At 45.2% G+C, this 18649-nt stretch overlaps 1 protein-coding gene across 6 annotated transcripts in view; it reads left to right on the top strand.

The window, feature by feature from the left end:
- Positions 1-18649, top strand: part of GRID2IP (Grid2 interacting protein) — a 103669-nt gene that overhangs the window by 17175 nt on the left and 67845 nt on the right. For all 6 annotated transcript variants that reach the window (XM_030576979.1, XM_030576973.1, XM_030576977.1 and 3 more), the window contains exons 2-3: positions 3207-3799; positions 9378-9532. In XM_030576979.1, coding sequence (XP_030432839.1) covers positions 3207-3799; positions 9378-9532 — 748 coding nt within the window. The remainder of the gene's footprint in view (positions 1-3206; positions 3800-9377; positions 9533-18649) is intronic.

Here is an 18649-nt window from a genome sequence, read left to right on the forward strand (position 1 = left end):
GTTAGAGCTGGAAAAGACCTACTGTAGGTGGTCACCTGGTCCATCTCTCTTTAGCCAAAGCAGCATTGTTCCCTAGTACATAATCTCTCATTTCAGATGTCCAGCCTGAAGTCTGTCTGTCTCCCTGCTTATATGGCCCCTGTCTGGGGTCTCCAAACTTCCCTTAGGGAGCTCACTCCACAACCTAATAGCTCTCCTGATATTCAGCCTAAATTTTCCTTTGCTTAATTTCACCCTATTAATCACAGGCTTGTTTCACTGTTATTATGCTCTCTCCTGGACATTTTCACCTGTTCAATGCTCACAGAGAATTGTTATCTCTCTCCTTTAGTTACTGCTTGTTGCTTAGTTCTTTTAATATTCCTTTGTAAGACAATCCTCCCTTACAGCACAGCTTCAAGTAGCTATTTGCAGCAGCAGATCCAGACGGTGATTATTAATATAGGTTTCTATAGTAATGGATCTCTCTCTCTCTCCCCCCACTATCCTTTTCCCCTGTGAGCAAGCTGCTCCATGTCATCCCTGCCAAGAGGAGGAGGTTAGAGATATTTGTCTTTCACCTACTTGGATTCTAATAGGATATTAAAAAGCTTGTAATCTCTTGCTGAATTCCAAACGATAAAAATGTAAGGAGGGCTCTTCAGGACTTCAGTGAGAAGAGAAAACATAATTTTGTCACTAAAATTGGAGTTAGAACAGTCAAGCTGGCCCAATAGTCACTGGATGAAAGACCAGCTGAAATGATGATGCCATGGCTTCTTTCACATGTCCGCTTCTGTACTGGGGATGAGCGTGGACTGGAGTATGACTCTGACCATAAATGCAAAGGCAGAAGACAGCCACTTTAGGTGATAAATCAAGATACTATTTACACACCAATCCTGCCCCTGCTATTCTTAGTGAAAGGGCTGTTACAGATGAAGGAGTAACTCAAAATAATAGTTAAATAATGTGTAATAAATAAATCTGAGAGTAAACTGCATCTTCATAGAGAGGCTGGATCAAAGGAGAGCAAGTGATTCTGTATGCAAATTATTTAGCGAGTATCAAAGGACAGTTAATGGATGTGCCTACAAATTATTTAGTGAATCCAGTGCGGCTGAGAAGGAGGTTCAAGGAGGTTGCTCTGGAGTGTTTAAAGAAGCCTTGATGATCACATGTTCCAGTTTCCCCTTAAATGTGTGCTTCTTCCACAAACACTAATGGCTGGTGAGCCTGACACTTCTTCCGTGGTTTGAACTTTCCCATTAAGTCAATGAGAGTTTTGCCATTTGTCAGGCTCTCTGTAGTAGCTCATGACCTTGCATGCCTGCCACAGGGCAGACTGTCAAAAAGAGGGCAGACACCCCAAACTGGTGGTATGTTCTATAATTAGATTTCACCAAGCCAGTTACAACACATTTCAACTCTTGGGTCACTATAACAATCTCATCATGGAGTCACAGGCAGTCCCCTTAGACTCTCCAGTCTGTCTTGCCACCCTGGCAAGCTTTATGTAGTGATAAATGGTCACTTACACCAAAAATCACAGAATGTTCAGATTGCTTCCAGTCCCAAGAAACCAGACCTTGGCTACACTGGCGCTTTAGAGCGCTGCAACTTTCTCACTCAGGGGTGTGAAAAAACACCCCCTGAGTGCTGCAAGATACAGCGCTGTAAAGCGCCAGCACTGCAAATTAATTCCCATGAGGAGGTGGAGTACGTGCAGCGCTGGGAGAGCTCTCTCTCAGCGCTGGCGCCGCGACCACACTTGCACTTCAAAGCGCTGCCGTGGGAGCACTCCTTCGGCAGCGCTTTGAAGTTTTGAGTGTAGCCAAGCCCTCAGTCACATACCCCAGATCAACTGGTACCCTAGATCTTACACCAAAGACAACAACTGTAGCCAATCCTGTAATAAACTATCTAAAGTTTTATTAACTAGGAAAAAGAAAGAAGGGAGTTATTTACAGGTTAATGGAAAAAAACATGTACACAAAAATGAGTTGGAATCTAAATCCTGAGAGTGACAGTTGTAGTAATCGGTGAATACAAGATTCTTTCAAGGTGGACCCAGGCATAGCCTTGGGGGAATCTCTGACTTCAGTTTGGTGTCTCTGGCCTGTGAGAGTTCAAACAGCAAAGAGATGGAAGACTTTCCTGTGTCTTTGATTTATTTCCTTCAGCCTCCAAGTCCGTAGGATGAGCTTCCTTGCATGTAGCATTCCCAAGGTACGATAGGGCCATTCACCAATTATTTGTATTGCAATGTTCCTTGATGGCCCATCTGATTTCGATAGTTCTTCTGGATGGGCTGGAGGAAACACCCTTCCCATCTGAGGTCACAAGTTTAGAGCAAACATTTTCAAAGTTGCAAAGCAAAACTTAAATATTTCCTTGTAGCATGGAATACAAACATTACAAATAATCAGCGTTATACAAACATTCTATAGACTCTAAACACTAACTGCATTCTTATAAGACTAATACCTATGTTGAGCAACACATAAGTGAACTGGTCTGGTCTCCAGTTCTGAGTTTGCCAGTTCTTAGCTGATGCCTGCAGCCTAGGCAAGAGCTGGCACCTGGCCTGCCAATATCACACCATTGATTTCAGTGGATGCAGAATCAGATCCTTTGTTCTTACTCATGCATCAGGCCTTTCATACATCCTCTTCTTAAATTCTGGGTTTACCCTTCATTATACTGAAAGTGGGTCAGTACCACATAAAGGGTTTTGCAGCTTACCTGGTCGTGGCCAGACTGGTGCGAGTGCAATGTCACCTTCCCCACGTGAAGCCCGTGAGTGCTCATCCCAGCAAGATCTAGAGGATATGGCAAATTCTAATACAGATATGTTTGCAGTCATTGTGTAATGAGAAATATTTGTTATAGTAAGCCATTTTGAGTCATTTGTGTGACCTAGTTTTTAGGGTGACATTACCAGGAATATGAAATGATGGTTTCACTGCGCAGGTAAAAGACAGTTAGTTTGCTTCCAAAGGAAACAAAAGGACTAGACTAGAAGGATAAGGAGCAGTTTGTAGGGAGGGATAAAAAGGATCTTCTCCCCACCCTATCATGGGCATTTTCTTTCCAAAGGGATGAGAACGCAGAGCAGACTAGAATTCCCACCAGAGGGCATCCTATATAAATAACATCAGCTGGACCTAATGTTCTTACTGTATGGGAAACAATTTGACAACTTTTTTTCTTCTCTCCCTCTCCAGTTACAACCATGCCGGCTACCAATCAGGGGTGGCCCGAAGAGTTTGGGTTTAAAATAAGTGGAAATGGTCCTTGCTACATCCTTGCAGTAGAAGAAGGCAGCAGCGCTTATGTAGCTGGTCTTCAGCCAGGAGACCAGATCTTGGAGATAGAAGGCCAGCATGTTTCTGCCATGAACTGCGAGACTCTCATCAACCTAGCGAGGCAGTGTGAGAATGTGCCTCCCAGCATTGGAGTGGTCTCACGCATCCAGCAGATGCATGTCAATCCTGGCCCAGATGGAAAGTTTGGTTTCAGCCTGATGTGTAACAGTGGCAACGCCCTGCAAGTGGAGAGCGTAGCCCCAGACTCACCTGCTTCTGAGTGTGGAATCAAACCGGGAGACTACATGCTGGAAGTCAACGGGATCCCAGTGAAGCTTTATGAAGCAGCAGCTGCCATGATCAAATCCTGCCAAGGGAAGGCTCTGAGACTGGGGTTGCTGCGGCTTGGGCGGGTGCAGAGATGGACCAGCAGCAGTGTACGGGGATTTGTCCAAAATGCTGACACCATCCACCAAGAGAGAAAACAGAAGGCTCAGGAATTCAACAAGAAGGTAAAACCAAGGGTGCAGGGCCAGATGGCTGTCTAGCAGGGCACTATGAGTCTGGCTAAAGCTGGGGAAGGGAAGGAGGCTGTGGTAAAAATGGCCAGATCCACATGTTCATAGATGATTGTTATTAGAGCATTTAGGGGAGCTCTTCACTCAAGAAAGGGGTGCACACAGAGTCAACACACAAAGTATTGTTCATGATTGAGCTCTACTAACAGAATCTGTCCAGTAACATCTTAGCAGATTTGGATAATATAGATCCTTGTTTTCCCTTTTCTCATGTACTGGGGTCACCGATGTTTGAGTTGAGTGAAACTGGGACACTTCTGGTCTCAGGAATTCAACTCCCCTGGACTTTTACCATGAGCATTGGGTTTGTTCACAAAATGCAAAGACCAAAAGGCCATACCCTCAGCCGGTGTAAATCAGGGTAGCTCCACTCAAGTCATTGAGTTTTATGTGATTTCCATATAAATCTGTCAGTCACTCCAGGTGTGCTCAAATATTGGGAGCCAGATGTGATTTGGGTCAGGGGCTCTGGGTTGCGGCTATTTCCTGGTCAAGGCTGGACCCCATATATTCATGCATAAACAAGGAGGACTTGCCTGGTGTCTTGACCATTTCCTGTTATTTCCCTTCCACCATGTAAGTCGCAGGGAACCTGTGGAGCTGACTTTCTCTTGCCACTTTTTGCTGAAGGCAGAGTCCTGACAGCCCAGCTATGCCTTAGGCTCTCATTGCCTGCTACAGTTTTTCTGGTGTGTATAGTATTTTCAGTGCCAGGCAGAATGTTGGGGGCTGACTTTGGGCTGAGTGCTTCCATCTCCCATTGACTTCAGTTTGAGATGTGGGTTCTCTGAATGTCTGAAAATCAGGGGTGTGCCACTCAGATCCAGCTGGAAATGAGAATGTTCCCATGCATGGATTCTATCTGTGCAGTGGAAGGGTTCCCAGAGGAAAGTTTTGGGGACATTCTCTTTTACTGTTATCAGAAATGTCTTCAAAAGGAGAAGGGGGATGGTCTTGTGGGAGGAGCCTGATTTGTGAAGATGGTTTTGTGGTTAAAACATAGGCTTGGGAGTCAAGAGACTTGGGGCCAGATTTTGTTCTCATTTATAACTGTGTAAATTAGTGTGACACTAATAGAAGTCAGTGGAGTTACATTTGGATAAAACGTGGGTTAGTGAGAGTGGAATCAGGACTCCTGGGTTCTATATGCAGCTCTGCCATTGACCATCTGGATGGTGACCATAAGCAAATCACTTCCCCTTTCTGTGCCTCAGTTTCCCCATCATTTTACAGATGAGGATTGTGAGAATGAATTAATGTTTGCAAAGGGCGTTGAGATCTTTGGATGGAAGGCTGAAGAGAAGAGCCAAGTATTATTAATTTTTCACCATGAAAACATAATTATTGTCAAGCGATAATCTGTAAGGCCAGATGTCCTTCTCTTCAGTATCTAAATATTCATTTAGAATTTTATCATATCAGCCTTTAAAAAATTTAGCTCTTATTTTGCAGCAAAAGAAAAAAAATCAAAGTAATTACAGCTTCATTGTGTTCCTGATGGTTACCCAGTGGGTAATTTGCCAAACTCATCACCTCTTGCTAATTATAAATTTGATCACAGTTGTTTCTTTAATCTACTTTCCATTTCAAAGTAACTTTTTAAAATACTGTTACGAAATAACCAATAACCGGGTTGTGTTTGTTGATCCCAAGCTGATAAACACCAAGACATTAGTAAAGAGATGTGTCAGTATCAGCTGAATCTCGCTCTTCAGTCAAGCTTTAAATTAAGGGCTCACAAATATGCATTTAATTTATGATTCCAAAGGCAGTTCCACTGCATGTTAGACAGATACCTCCTGATTATTGAGGATTAACAAATGGATGAAGGTGTTGGTCTGTTTTACACTGTCTAATGCAATTGGATTAAACCACAGTAAATGTTTCTTGGATGATTGTCATTAAAATTTAGGAAGCAAGCACATTAATGATTTTGGAAAGACTCTTATGCAGCGTGTGCCTGTAAGGTCAATGAGACCATTCATGGAAGTGGAGCTGGATTTAGCCATGTAGGTGTGGTCAGGGGCGGCTCTAGGTATTTTGCCACCCCAAACATGGCAGGCAGGCTGCCTTCAGCAGCTTGCCTGCGGGAGGTCCCTGGTCCTGTGAATTCAGCAGTAGCCTGCAGGATGTCCGCCAAAGCCGTGGGACCAGTGGAACCTCCGCAGGCATGCCGCCGAAGGCAGACTGCCTGCTGTCCTCACGGCGACCAGCAGAGCAACCCCCGTGGCTTGCCGCCCCAGGCACGCGCTTGGCGTGCTGGTGCCTGGAGCGCCCCTGAGTGTGATTGCTGCATCTCTAAGTAACTTTTAATCAGTTTGCACTGCTTGCAAGCAGGAACCCCTCCACAAACTTTGTTTCTGTACCAGCTCATCCAGCCTCTTGTTCCCCAGAGTGTTGAGAGGAAATGAGTTTGTAGAGCTTTGTGGGTTGCTGGTTTCAGGAACGAGAGTGTAATGGCTCTGATGTTTTAAGTAGCCTAATTTTCCACAAGCTGCAGAAAATAATAAAACCCAATAGAGTGCTTCCCTCCATCCTTTATTGGTAAACGCTGCTTCAGTTAGAGCTGCTGGTGGTAGAACTGGATAGAATAAGCCAAAAAGCCGGGGGCAGGGTGATGCTTGGGAAGCTCATCTGCATGTTATTACCCAGAATGCACTAGTAGCTTACCTCTGTTTCACAACATCACTGGGGTCCAAGCTCTGGTCACGTGCTAAAACGTTGAAGGTGCTTGTGGTAGCACTGGGTTCTCTGCTGTGTGCTCTATGAGCCCGAGATGCAGGAAGCTTTTCCTATACTGAATGCTAGATCATTAACTTATTTGATTCCCTGGGCTAACAGCACTCATGGAGGGGGCTGGGTGACTCACGTGCCAGTATTGGTGTTATTGTCATGGCTAGCTGTGCTGTGGACATGAACCCAAACCCTCACTGCTCTATCCCTGACCTGGGGGGCTCAAAATCTGCATCCAAACATTCCCAGTATCTGAGTCACTGATCCGGGATATGTTCCTTGTGTGTTATTGGACTTCATGTTCCAGTCTGGCCTACTCCAAGGGGAGCTACAGAAGTTGAGGGGAAGAATGGACCCAGAGATGGGGTTCTGGCCTCTTCGCTTGTTGTTCTTTGTCTGAATGGTGAGGTGGGGTGGGGCTTTGTCAGGACATAATAATGATACTTACACTTTCCGTTCCAGGTCACTCTTTCCTGTTGTTATTCACTGAGCACCCAGGCGTGTGCCAGGTACCATACAGACAATCATAACAATGAAAAAGACAGTCCCTAGCCTGAAGAATTTACAATGTAAACTGAGCCCAAGTGATTGGTGGCTGCTGAGTAATGAATGAGATGACTGGTCCCAGTCCCCTTCCCAATGGTAGATGATACTGTTTGCACCATTGGGCCCCCTTGTTGGCAGTCAAGGACTGAACGGATCATGGAGACTGAACATCTGTTATCCCTAGTTGTAGCCCCTTCAGGTCATATTTATGTGCCTCAGTAAGGCAAAGGAAGGGCAGCTTGTCCTGCCACTGCCCATTCTGTGTTCCCTCTTATGGCTGCCAAGCCAGCTGTGCTACTTTACACTCAGTTGGCCATGGCCCAAGGGGCCACTCTAGAGCTGAGAATTGCAGGGATGTAGAGATGCCCTGCCAATTTCTTTTCCCAAGTCATGTCCCTGCATGGGGAGGAGAGGAGAGGGGAAAGTAGCTAGTGTGGTGTGGGAGATGCTTTGGTAGCTGTGCTCCACCCCAAAGATTCTTCTAGGCGGGAGAATTTTTAACTCGCTAGATCGCTGGGTTTATGGTTGGAGCAGCCAGAGGGCACCCAGGATTCTGGCTCAGAATTTTCATTATATGACCAGTTTTTATAATTTCTTTTGGGCTAAATCCTGAAATCCTGACTCAGAAAAACTTTAACAGGAGGACCTCAGGATCTGGCCCACTGAAAATACCAGGTTCATTGTAAACACTGCACTGGCCCTTGAGAGTAAGGAGCATGTGAGTCTGTATGCTGTGTAACTGCTGTCTTTACTGCTCCAGATTTAATAACCTTGAAATGTCTGCTGCTTACTGGGAATTTCATTAGTTGTCACATGATGGCTTTTTCAAATTGGAAAGTACCTTGTGGTTTGTGATGTAGGTTAGAAACACCTGTGAGAAGTGACTTTGGAGAACTTCAAAGTGGAACAAGGACCAGGAGGCAACAGCTCCTTTTCTTATGTAAAGGTCTCTGTCACCCAGCACGTGGCACTTCTCAGATGGGTTTTATTTTCTGCTCATTTTAGATATTTTTGTGGAGTGGAGAGAACCCAACTAAAGGAAAGGTGCAGTCCCTTTGTTACTCAGGAGCAGAGAGTGAATGAGTTCTCTGGCTATTTCCAAGCTGTATTTGTAAGTGTAATGGGATGGCAGGAGCTGATTAAGAGCTTTCCTAGCAGTGCCCTGCCCCAGTGAGTCAGATGTCTGCAGCATTTGGGGATCACTGCTTGGCCCAGAAAATGTTTCACCAATGGAAAACCAAACAAAAGAGGAACAAGGGTGAGGGGGGGGGGGAATCTCAGACAGTTTTCTGCTTGCTTGGCATTTATTGTTTCCAGAGAACATTTGCCTAGAATGCAGACTCTCTGAAGTCTTAAATTCCAGGGTGAGCAGATGCTCCAAAGCCAGCTTACACAGCAGATTCCAATCTTTTAGGGTAACTGTAGTAACAGAGTAACTAGACTAAGACCTTGAGCTCAGCTGTACCTGCCAGTACCTATTGATGCCTCCCATTTATTTATATCTCAGAGATGGGATTTATCAGGGTCATGACCCTCTTGCCAGTGTCGGCTATGGGTCAGAGTATGTGTAACTGAGTGACTGAAGGCTAGCCAAGATGCACCGAAGACTAGCATCAAGGCTCTTCATTAAGGCAGAGAAAGGGAGCTCGGAATCTCAGTCACAGAAATCTGAGGTACCAGCAGTGGCACACATCCCAGTGGTTGGGAACCATGAGCTAACATGGCCCCTTCCCACTTTCTGCACCAAGGCAAGAGTTTCTTTAAGGTTAATTTCCTATTTTTCTGCAGCATTTTAAGAAATTAATAGCAAGAAAATATCACTCTGTGTAATCAAGCAGTAATTAAAGGGTTAGGATAGAATCAGAACTGCTTGACTGTGTCATGCCCTACACTGCGAATGAAGGTAATCTTTGAGCTTGTGTGTGGGGTTCTGTGCTTTTGAAGTAGGAGAATTTCTAATCTTGCTGTTGTTGTAAAGTTCTCACTGGCCATTGCATGTGATAAAGGACAGTTGAGAAGTCCTAGGGAGCCCTAATTTTGTGTCACTAGCATCTAACATGATCATTTGGTGTTAAAGGGTGGGTTTGATTGTTTTTTAAGTAAATTGTTTCCTCTCTTTTGTGTTGGTCCAGGTAATACAATTATGTATGTGTTTCTGATGGATTTATTTCCATTGAGTTTCATGTCAGTTTCTTCCTCTATTAATGTGTATCTTTGTACCACTCCCACACAGGCTGATGAAATTCTTGGAGATCAGCCAGAGATAAAAGAGAAAGTTTTCACCATCTTGAAACAGTATGCGGCAGAGAGGAAGGTGGAATACTTGGCTTACACCCTTTCCATGATTCTCACCAAAGAATCCCATCAACTTCTCATTGACAATATCAGGTACAAAGTGATCAGTAACTATCACGTCGTCATGCAGGTAATTAATACATGGGGTGTCTAGATGGTGGAGGTGAATATGGATGAAGGGCATTGGGCTATAATTATAGAGACAGTTCCAATCCTTCATTGCAACCAGCAGCACCAAGAATCTTTCACTTTCTTGATTTGGGAAGTGTAAGACTTACACAGTGACTTTCAGTGGAGACTATATTGTTTTGACTCTTATCAAGGGGAGCAGACTCTTGACTGAGACCAGATCAGCTTTGCCAGGAGATGCTAACTCGCAGCTGAGACTAACTCAACATAGCACAAGGACAGATTGTCAAAAGCTGACATTTACACATTGTTCTTCATGGGAGCTGCTCGCTTGTGAGTTCAGTAGAAAATCTAGCACCTTATGACTAGCGTTTGTGTCGAATATTAGACCTACTCCAGCATGTATGACTATGTCACCCTTTGCTGGAGCCCCACGGAGCTATGACTGCAGCTAACTGACAGTGTCCTGGAGCTCAAATGAGGGGGCTTGTAAATTAGAGCAGATGGGCCTGAGTTCTTTCCAGTGTGAAGTTCATAAGACCACGGTTTAGCCATCAGGACACTCTCATTTAACCCACTTGCAACAATCATTGCTTATAGATCACAGGCTCTTGGTTTGAGTCCCAGGTACAGTATTGTGCAGGACATGTTTGCATGGCAAGTGCATTCACTAGGTAGAGGAGTCAGCTGGTTAGAGATGTGTGCCCTAGCATGTGGGCATGTGTTATGCTTAACCCTGCTTGCAGAGGTGATGGTCACTGTGGCTAACGTCACTGAGGGATGAAATCTCCTATTGTCAAGTTCACAAAAATGTTCTGGTTTGTTGCTTTTCTTGGTGAGTCATTCCATCTACTAACAGCATTTTAATTGGATCCCTTTTTTTGGACATCATTTGAAATAGAAATTAAATTAGCTGCAGACTGTCTGGAAATTAACCAAGGAAGGTGATGGAAAATAAACCAAAATCCACAATTAGAAAACTGGAGATAAATTCGGATTCAGTCAGGGGGGTGATGGATTGACGAGCAGCAGAGGTAGACTTCTGTGTGTGGAGGCTGGGGGCCGGAGGGTGAATCAGAATGAGTGGGAGCTGTCAAGGCTTCATCTCTGCCAGATTGGCTGGCAGATTTTTACTTTCTACCTGTCTGTTGCCATTGCGAGTGCTGTGTCTGAGCTCAGCTGCCTCCTGTGCCCCGAGATGGCATGTTGCCATTTCTATGGGTCACACACTTGCAAACACTCATGGATGCCCTGGGTCTGGAAAACACCAATTAGTAGTGTCAATTCAAGTAAATCACTTTGCAAAGCACCAAATTTATGGCAATCTTTTAAGAAAAGAGGAGAAAACTCCCTCAGTAGCCTTGGTTGTAGAGTGACTGCTAAGTGACTATGTAATTCTAGAATAATAGAACATTAGAAATGGAAGATGGGTCACGTCCCATTCAGGATTGCTCTCTAGTCTACTTCTGTGCTTTGTCTAATTGTCTAGATGCCCCAAATGCTTCCACATTGCTTGGGAGACTGTTGTGTGGCCTAATAAATCTCACTGCCAGGATGCTTTTCTGCATGTTCTTTTGATCAATTTTACCCCATCAGCAGGAGTCCTGACTCCCTGGATCACCCTACAAAATTCCTTCCCCTTCTTGGTATTTACACCCTTAAAAATCTTGTGGGGCCTGATTCTGCTTTCACTTACACGAGTTTGTATATTGATGTAACTCCGCTGATGTCAATAGGCGACTCCTGAATTACACTGAGAGGAGAACGAGTACTGTTGACTTTTCTCATGCCACTGTACGGCCAAGACCTACTGCTTCATTCTCCCCTGCCTTCCACTTTTTGTTGTCATTTACACCTGTGCAAAGCAGGTGTAAAATGCTGCCCTGTCTGAATGGCAGTTCGGAACCCAGCCTTGCATAATTAGTGTTGTTCATTTCTCCTCATAAATCAGCCCCTCCAGCCCTTTATGACTATGGTGCTGTTCTCTGAATTCCTTCCAGTTTGTCCTGATCCCCAGAAAGAACAGCACTATTTAAATTAATCTGCGGCACAAACCCATTGTCTCCCATGAACAAACAGGGACTGATCCTCCTTCCTTTAAAGACAGTGATAAAATTCCTAAAGTCGGGGATCTTTAGCCCGACTTTAGACTTCTGAAGTGGCTGGCTTTCCATTTCCCAGTAAACACACTGCAAGCCTTGGTCCATCCGACAGCCCTAGTGTCAGCTTTCTGTGGAGCTGAGAAGCCTGCAATTACAGCACTGACCTGCCATGTGCCATCCCAACACTTGCTGCCTGTCATGAGAAAAATAGGGGGCCAGAGGCTCTGCAAGGTCTTGTCAGGATAATTTGTCTTTCAAAACTTGATGGGAAAATATTGTTATTATGAGAAGGAAAAAAACAGCTCAAATCTCCAGCTCCAGTGACGTTTCCAGACAATACAGCTTCCCTTCCCCTGACCCTGAGTGTGAACTCCTAGTGGTGGGGAAAGTGAAGAGGGAGATGGGAAATCAGAAGGATACAAGCAGGCTCTGTGCTTGGTAATTTTCTTTTAATATCACACAGTGTTGAATTAGTGGCAAATTCATTATTTCCTGTTTCCCATGGGACATTTCCTCTCAGCTTTTACACCCAGCACAGCGGAAACACCTAATGAGAGCGCAGTGAAAGGCTGGGAGATCTCTTGGCATCGAGCCATTTACAGGCTGTGTAGGACAAAAGTTTGCTTGGCTTTAAATATTGCTGCATCTCTGAGCCTCTGGATGAGGCTATCCTTGGCAATGCTTTTTGCTCTTTTTCTGCTTCCGTGTGGGGTGGGGGGTAGAGTTTGAGGTGTCTTGGGAATGTGAAGGTAGTGTGTGTGTGTGTATGCCAAGGGGAAGATGTATATTTATGTGTGTGTAAAGGAGGGTGTGTGTGTATTACACCTCAAGGGAGCTGCATGTCCATGTATATGCGGTGTACCTGAATCTCTCCCCACCTGCTGGTAGATACACTGGCTCACAGCAGCTGGTTTTTCTGGGCTTAGCACTTAGGGCACAGCTTGAACCCTGCATAAAGGTTGTACAGGAAAATTACTGCCCTTGAAGCTCCTTTTCTCACCGAGGGGCGGGGAGAGTGGCCTGTACCATCACTCCAAAAAGAGCTTGAAACACATCAGTTAGAGTGGCTAAGCTGTGGCGTGTGTCTGCAAACAGCACTTGGAACATAGATGTTAGATTTTCCTATGCAGACAGAGCCTTTGTGCCTGTCTCTTTAAGTGTAAAGAGTGAGGACCTGATTCTCATTTACAAAAAAGCCACTTTACACCAGTCTGGCAGTGTAACGTTCCCTTAAAGTAGTCATAAATGACATTTACAGTCACGGGCCAGAGCAGTGTAAAACGGCTTGAGTCATAAATGAGCATTAGGCACAGCGTATTGGCATAATGTCACAGAGATCTGGCTTTTCTTCAGTCACTCATTATATTCAAAACAGGTGTTTCATGCTCTTTGGCCAGGTTGATAGGATGGACAAACCACCCCAGTACTTTGTGCTCTAAAACTCTCCATTGACATGCAAAAGGGTGCACACCCTGACCTTACCTGGCTCCGCCCATGGGCTACCCAAGAGAATTGTGGATTTGCAGGATTGAGCCAGATCTGGGAACTTCACCATGTGATGCCTGGTGCAACCCCATCACTCTGGCTAGTACAATGGTCCTTAGTAGACTATGATTGTTTAATGCTGATGATGGCGTGGGTGTGCATACCCTGTGCACAGAAGCCTTGACTTTGAGCTCAGTTACACGTTGATTTCAATGGAAATACCCTGCTGTAAGTGAGATCAGGATTGGGCCCACAGTCTGTAGAGCAGGTGCTGCACATTCTTTTTATGGCCAAGCAGTGCCAGGTCTGTTTTGCAGTGGGATGCTGTCTGCATGATGGGGATTATGGTCCGTCAGAGATGATGTTCATTAGGGAAATCAGGCCTCCATCTGGCTCCGCTCTGGGCCTGGCTTTTCAATTCCTGTTTAATCAGTGGAATTGTAAGATATTACGGTTACCATAACAACTGTCCTCCATGCACAGGGTCTTAGAAATCTTTGCAAAGGGAACTGCAACTCAAAGAGAGTGATGGGAGCTTGCAGCCCATCTTGCCTGCCGTCTTCATGCAGCATCACACCATGTTTCAATCGAAAATATTGTCACCTTACCATGTGCATTTACCACTTGTAGCTTCCTTTAGGAGAAAGAAAAAGTGAATCATTAATCAGGCGATGGCCACCTTTGAAACATGACCGAGAGATGGGCTCAGCTTCCTGGTACCCATCCATGCTTGTCGCCTTTCAACCATCTGCAGCTCCTGGTGTGTGTGTAACTTCTGATTCACTCTGACCTAGTGGCAATCAGAGTGGGAATCCCAGGGCTGCCCAGAGGATTCAGGGGGCCTGGGGCAAAGCAATTTTGGGGGCCCCTTCCATAAAAAAAAGTTGCAATGCTACAGAATACTATATTCTCATAGGGGCCCCTGCAGGGCCTGGGACAAATTGCCCCCCTCTCCTTACTTCAACAACTGCACATCTCAGACCTTGGCGCAAATGGACATCTGTGCTGAGAAGGGGTGGGCCAGATGTGGCTGATGTCAGGTCTCAGGCAGTGCCTCCCTTTCTGGGTGAAGACCAACCAAACATATTTCGCATGTAATTATTCCAGATAATCATAATGGATTTTGTCACCTTTAGCTAAATTAACTCTGCCTTTCCAATTAAATCTTGTTCCTAGTGGAATCTCTCTGGATGCTTAGTCATTGTGATCTTGGGTGGTCTGGGGGCTAGTGCACCGTCTAGGGTTGCAGGAGATTAGGGGTCTGCTCCTGGCTCTGCTATTAACCTTTGTGTGATCTTGGGACAGGTTGTTTTACCTCTGTGTCTCAGTTTCCCAATCTGTGAAACACACTAACCCACCTCATGGTTCGTTCATTACTTGGTGTAGGCTGGAAGACACTACAGAAGATCTCAATATTGTTATCGCTCAGCCCACTCTCTGACACAGGAAGATGTACATACAAGGCTGAGCTGGCACACTTAAGGAATTTACAGGCAGAAAATTGTCTTCTCTATGGAGGCAGATGGCAGGGCAACTTCCAGCTATGTTCGTTTCTTTCTAGGTTCGTCTAATGCTCCTCAGTGAAGGGAATAAACAGACTACAGTGAGTTAGACATGGAGCTGGGAATCATGAGCGCTGGCTTCTATTCTTAGCTCTGCTGCTGTGTGACTTTGGGCAGGTTGGACTCGTTTCACCTCTGTCTCTCAGCTAACTCATTTTGGAAATGGAGACCATGTTTCCTACCTCCTTTGGGAGGGGCTTGAGACCTAGGGATGGAATTGGAAAAGGTTCAAAAAGAGGCAACAAAAATGAGTAGGGATATGGAATGGCTTTTTTATGAGGAGAGATTAATAAAACTGGGACTTTTCAGCTTGGAAAAGAGATAACTAAGGGGGGATACGATAGAGGTCTGTAAAATCATGACCGGTTTGGAGAAAGTAAATAAGGAAGTGTTGTTTACTCCTTCTTATAAAACAAGAACAAGAGGTCACCAAATGAAATTAATAGGCAGCAAGTTTAAAACAGAAGGAAGTATTTCTTCACACAACACACAGTCAACCTGTGGAACTCCTTGCCAGAGGATTTTGTGAAGGCCAAGACTATAACAGAGTTCAAAAAAGAACTAGATAAGTATATGGAGGATAGGTCCATTAGTGGCTATTAGCCAGGATGGGTAGGGATGGTGTCCCTAGCCTCTGTTTGCCAGAAGCTGGGAATGAGTGACAGGGGATGGATCATTTGATGATTCCCTGTTCCGTTCATTGCCTCTGGGGCACCTGGCATTGGCCACTGTTGGAATACAGGATACTGGGCTAGATGGACCTTTGGTGTTACCCAATATGGCTGTTCTTTTGTTGTTATGTAAAAATCACTATCAAGATTATGAATGCTGTGATTAGATTTTTATGGAAGCATAGGTACAAAATATAAACAACTGAAATTATATGGGACTGAATGTACAGACAGCTTCTTCCGAGACAGGTGAACTAGCATGGGTAGAATAAAATCCCAGCTGGACCGTCACTCAAAACTCAAATCCATCCTGAACTTCAAAACAAAAACCTTATAGAAAGGACCTTATTCTCTAAGAAATTCTCTTTGGTATTCACATAATTTCTGTAGACCCTATTCCATTACTATGGAACTATATTGTCTTCAACCCTATGAAATTCTATAGGATTTTTCCATACAGGGGATTCAAATGAGCACCTGAACTTTCAGATGCTTATTCCATCTGGATCTCTAAGCCCATGGAGCCTTGCCTGTTGCTTGTTTTCCTCACTGTTCATATTATTCCCTAATGCACAGCACGATGTGTCAGAATCTGAAGTCAAAGTAGCTATCATCTATTACTCTCCTGATGCTAATGCATGAATTTCTGTAGCATAATCAGAGCTGTCACTCCCCAGCATCTGATTCTCCAAAAGGGCAAAGCCATCAAGGCAGCTTCAAATTTTGTTTCCTGTCATTAAAAAAACCCTTAATCGCTCCCTGTGCCCTAGTGTGAAAGGTCAGGGCTGGAGTAGGAGGGCTCAGTGTACTGGGCAGCTAATCTCGGTTTACTTAGCTTGGGAAAAAGATTTACCATCTAATCTAATGAACTGAATTTGAGAGAACACATTGCTGTAGAAACCCAGGTTCCTGTTTGCCAGCACAATTGTTGGAAGCACAAGTGAGGCTGTTTGTCTTGCCTCACGTACAATATAAGATGCCTGTGCTGGATTTTTTTTTCGTTTTTGAGTTTGCTGTATATGTTTAACACCAGGGATTGGATTTTACATTGTGCGGTGATGCTTTTGCATCAGTAGGGCAGTATGAAGGGGCCAGAACGTTGCTTTGAATTCCCCTGATGGGGAGGGAACCCCTGTTGGCAAAAACTTGCACCAGCCCCCTTACACTCTGGTGTTGGGGGCTCTTCGCCTGGTCAGTGCAGAATTAAGGAGCTGGTTCAAGTTCCTTGATGCCCCTTCCCCTGGCCCAGCTCAGACACAGGGGAGAACTGAGCCCCAGAATTCTCTTAGCATGGTCTCTTGTGCGTTCTGCAGCTGGACAGATGTGTAAGTGTAGTGATAGTGACATAGGAGCTGCCATTCCAGATCAGACCTGTGATCCATCTAGGCCAGGTAGACAGGACCAGTATGAGCTACTTCAGAGAAAGGGGCCAGGGAGCCCTGAGTGGGCAGTTACGGAATAACCTGCCCTGGATACGTTCCGTCCTAAGCCCCAAAACTTTATGGTTGGCTCATGCTCTCAAGCATGAGAGTTTATTTCCCTAATAAATGGGGTCTATAAATATAACTGTCTAATTCTATTATGTGCTTGGCTTCACTGCTATTGTGTGGCAGTGAGTCCCACAGGTCAATTACATGCTCTGTAAAAAGCATTTCTTTTGCTCAGTTTTAAATTTGTTGCCTTTTGGTTACATTAAATGTCACCTTATGAGAAAAGGGTAAATCTTCTCTCTAACAGTTAGTTAGTATGCCTCAAGTGTGTTCCTTCTTATTTGTCTCCTCTCTTAAAACTTTACACAGTCTCAGGGTATGTCTACACTACGGGATTATTCTGATTTTACATAAACCGGTTTTGTAAAACAGATTGTATAAAGTCGAGTGCATGCGGCCACACGAAGCACATTAATTTGGCAGTGTGTGTCCATGTACCGAGGCTATCGTCGATTTCTGGAGCGTTGCACTGTGGGTAGCTATCCCGTAGCTATCCCATAGTTCCCGCAGTCGCCTCCGCCCATTGGAATTCTGGGTTGAGATCCCAGTGCATGATGGTGCAAAAACAGTATCGTGGGTGATTCTGGATAAATGTCGTCACTCATTCCTTCCTCCGCGAAAGCAATGTCAGACAATCATTTCGCGCCCTTTTTCCCTGGATTGCCCTGGCAGACGCCATAGCATGGCAACCATGGAGCCTGTTTTGCCTTTTGTCACTGTCACCATATGTGTACTGGATGCTGCTGACAGAGGCGGTACTGCAGTGCTACACAGCAGCATTCATTTGCCATTGCAAGGTAGCAGAGATGGTTACCAGTTGTTCTGTGCCGTCTGCTGTGCCACTGTAAATTGGCGATGAGACGACGGTTATGAGTCGTTCTGTACCATCTGCTGCAGTCATGGATGCTCCTGGCCGGCCTTAGCTGAGGTTGGCCGGAGGCGCAAAGACAAAAATGGGAATGACTCCCAGATTCAATCCCTCCTTTATGGTTTATCTAAAAACAGAGTGAGTCCTGCCTAGAATATGGGGCAAGTGTACTAGAGAACCAGTGTATCAGAGAACCACAGAGCACAGCCGCTCCGTGTCAGATCTGCAGAAATGATGAGCTGCATGCCATTCATGGGGGTGCCCCTGCAACAACCCCACCCATTGATTCCCTTCTCCCCCAACCTTTCTGGGCTACTGTGACAGTGTCCCCCATTTGTGTGATAAAGTAATAAAGAATGCAGGAATAAGAAACACTGACTTTTTAGTGAGATAAAATGAGGGGGAGGCAGCCTCCAGCTGCTATGATAGTCCAGGCAGGACATTAAACAGTGAGGGGGAGAGGAGCCCAGCATCCCGCTGCTAAGCCCTCGTCCAGACTAACCCGCGGCATCGGCGGGTTAAAATCGATTGCTCGGGGATCGATATATCGCGTCTAGTCTGGACGCGGTGTATCGATCCCCGAGCGCGCTTACATCGATTCCGGAACTCCATCAATCCGAACGGAGTTCCGGAATCGACACGGAGAGCCGCGGACATCGATGGAGCGCCGTCCAGACTGGTGAGTACCTCGATTTTAGAAATTCGACTTCAGCTACGTTATTCTCGTAGCTGAAGTTGCGTATCTAAAATCGATTTTAATTCCTAGTCTGGACGTGGCCTATGATAGTCCAGGCAGTACAGAATCTTTTCTTTATACATGAAAGGGGGGGGCAGGGGTTGATGGAACTCAGCCCCCAGTTGCTATGATGAGGACGGTTGTCAGCTGTTCTGTACCATCTACCG

The sequence above is a fragment of the Gopherus evgoodei genome, chromosome 10 (assembly GCF_007399415.2).
Source record: "Gopherus evgoodei ecotype Sinaloan lineage chromosome 10, rGopEvg1_v1.p, whole genome shotgun sequence".
Lineage (NCBI taxonomy): Eukaryota > Metazoa > Chordata > Testudines > Testudinidae > Gopherus > Gopherus evgoodei.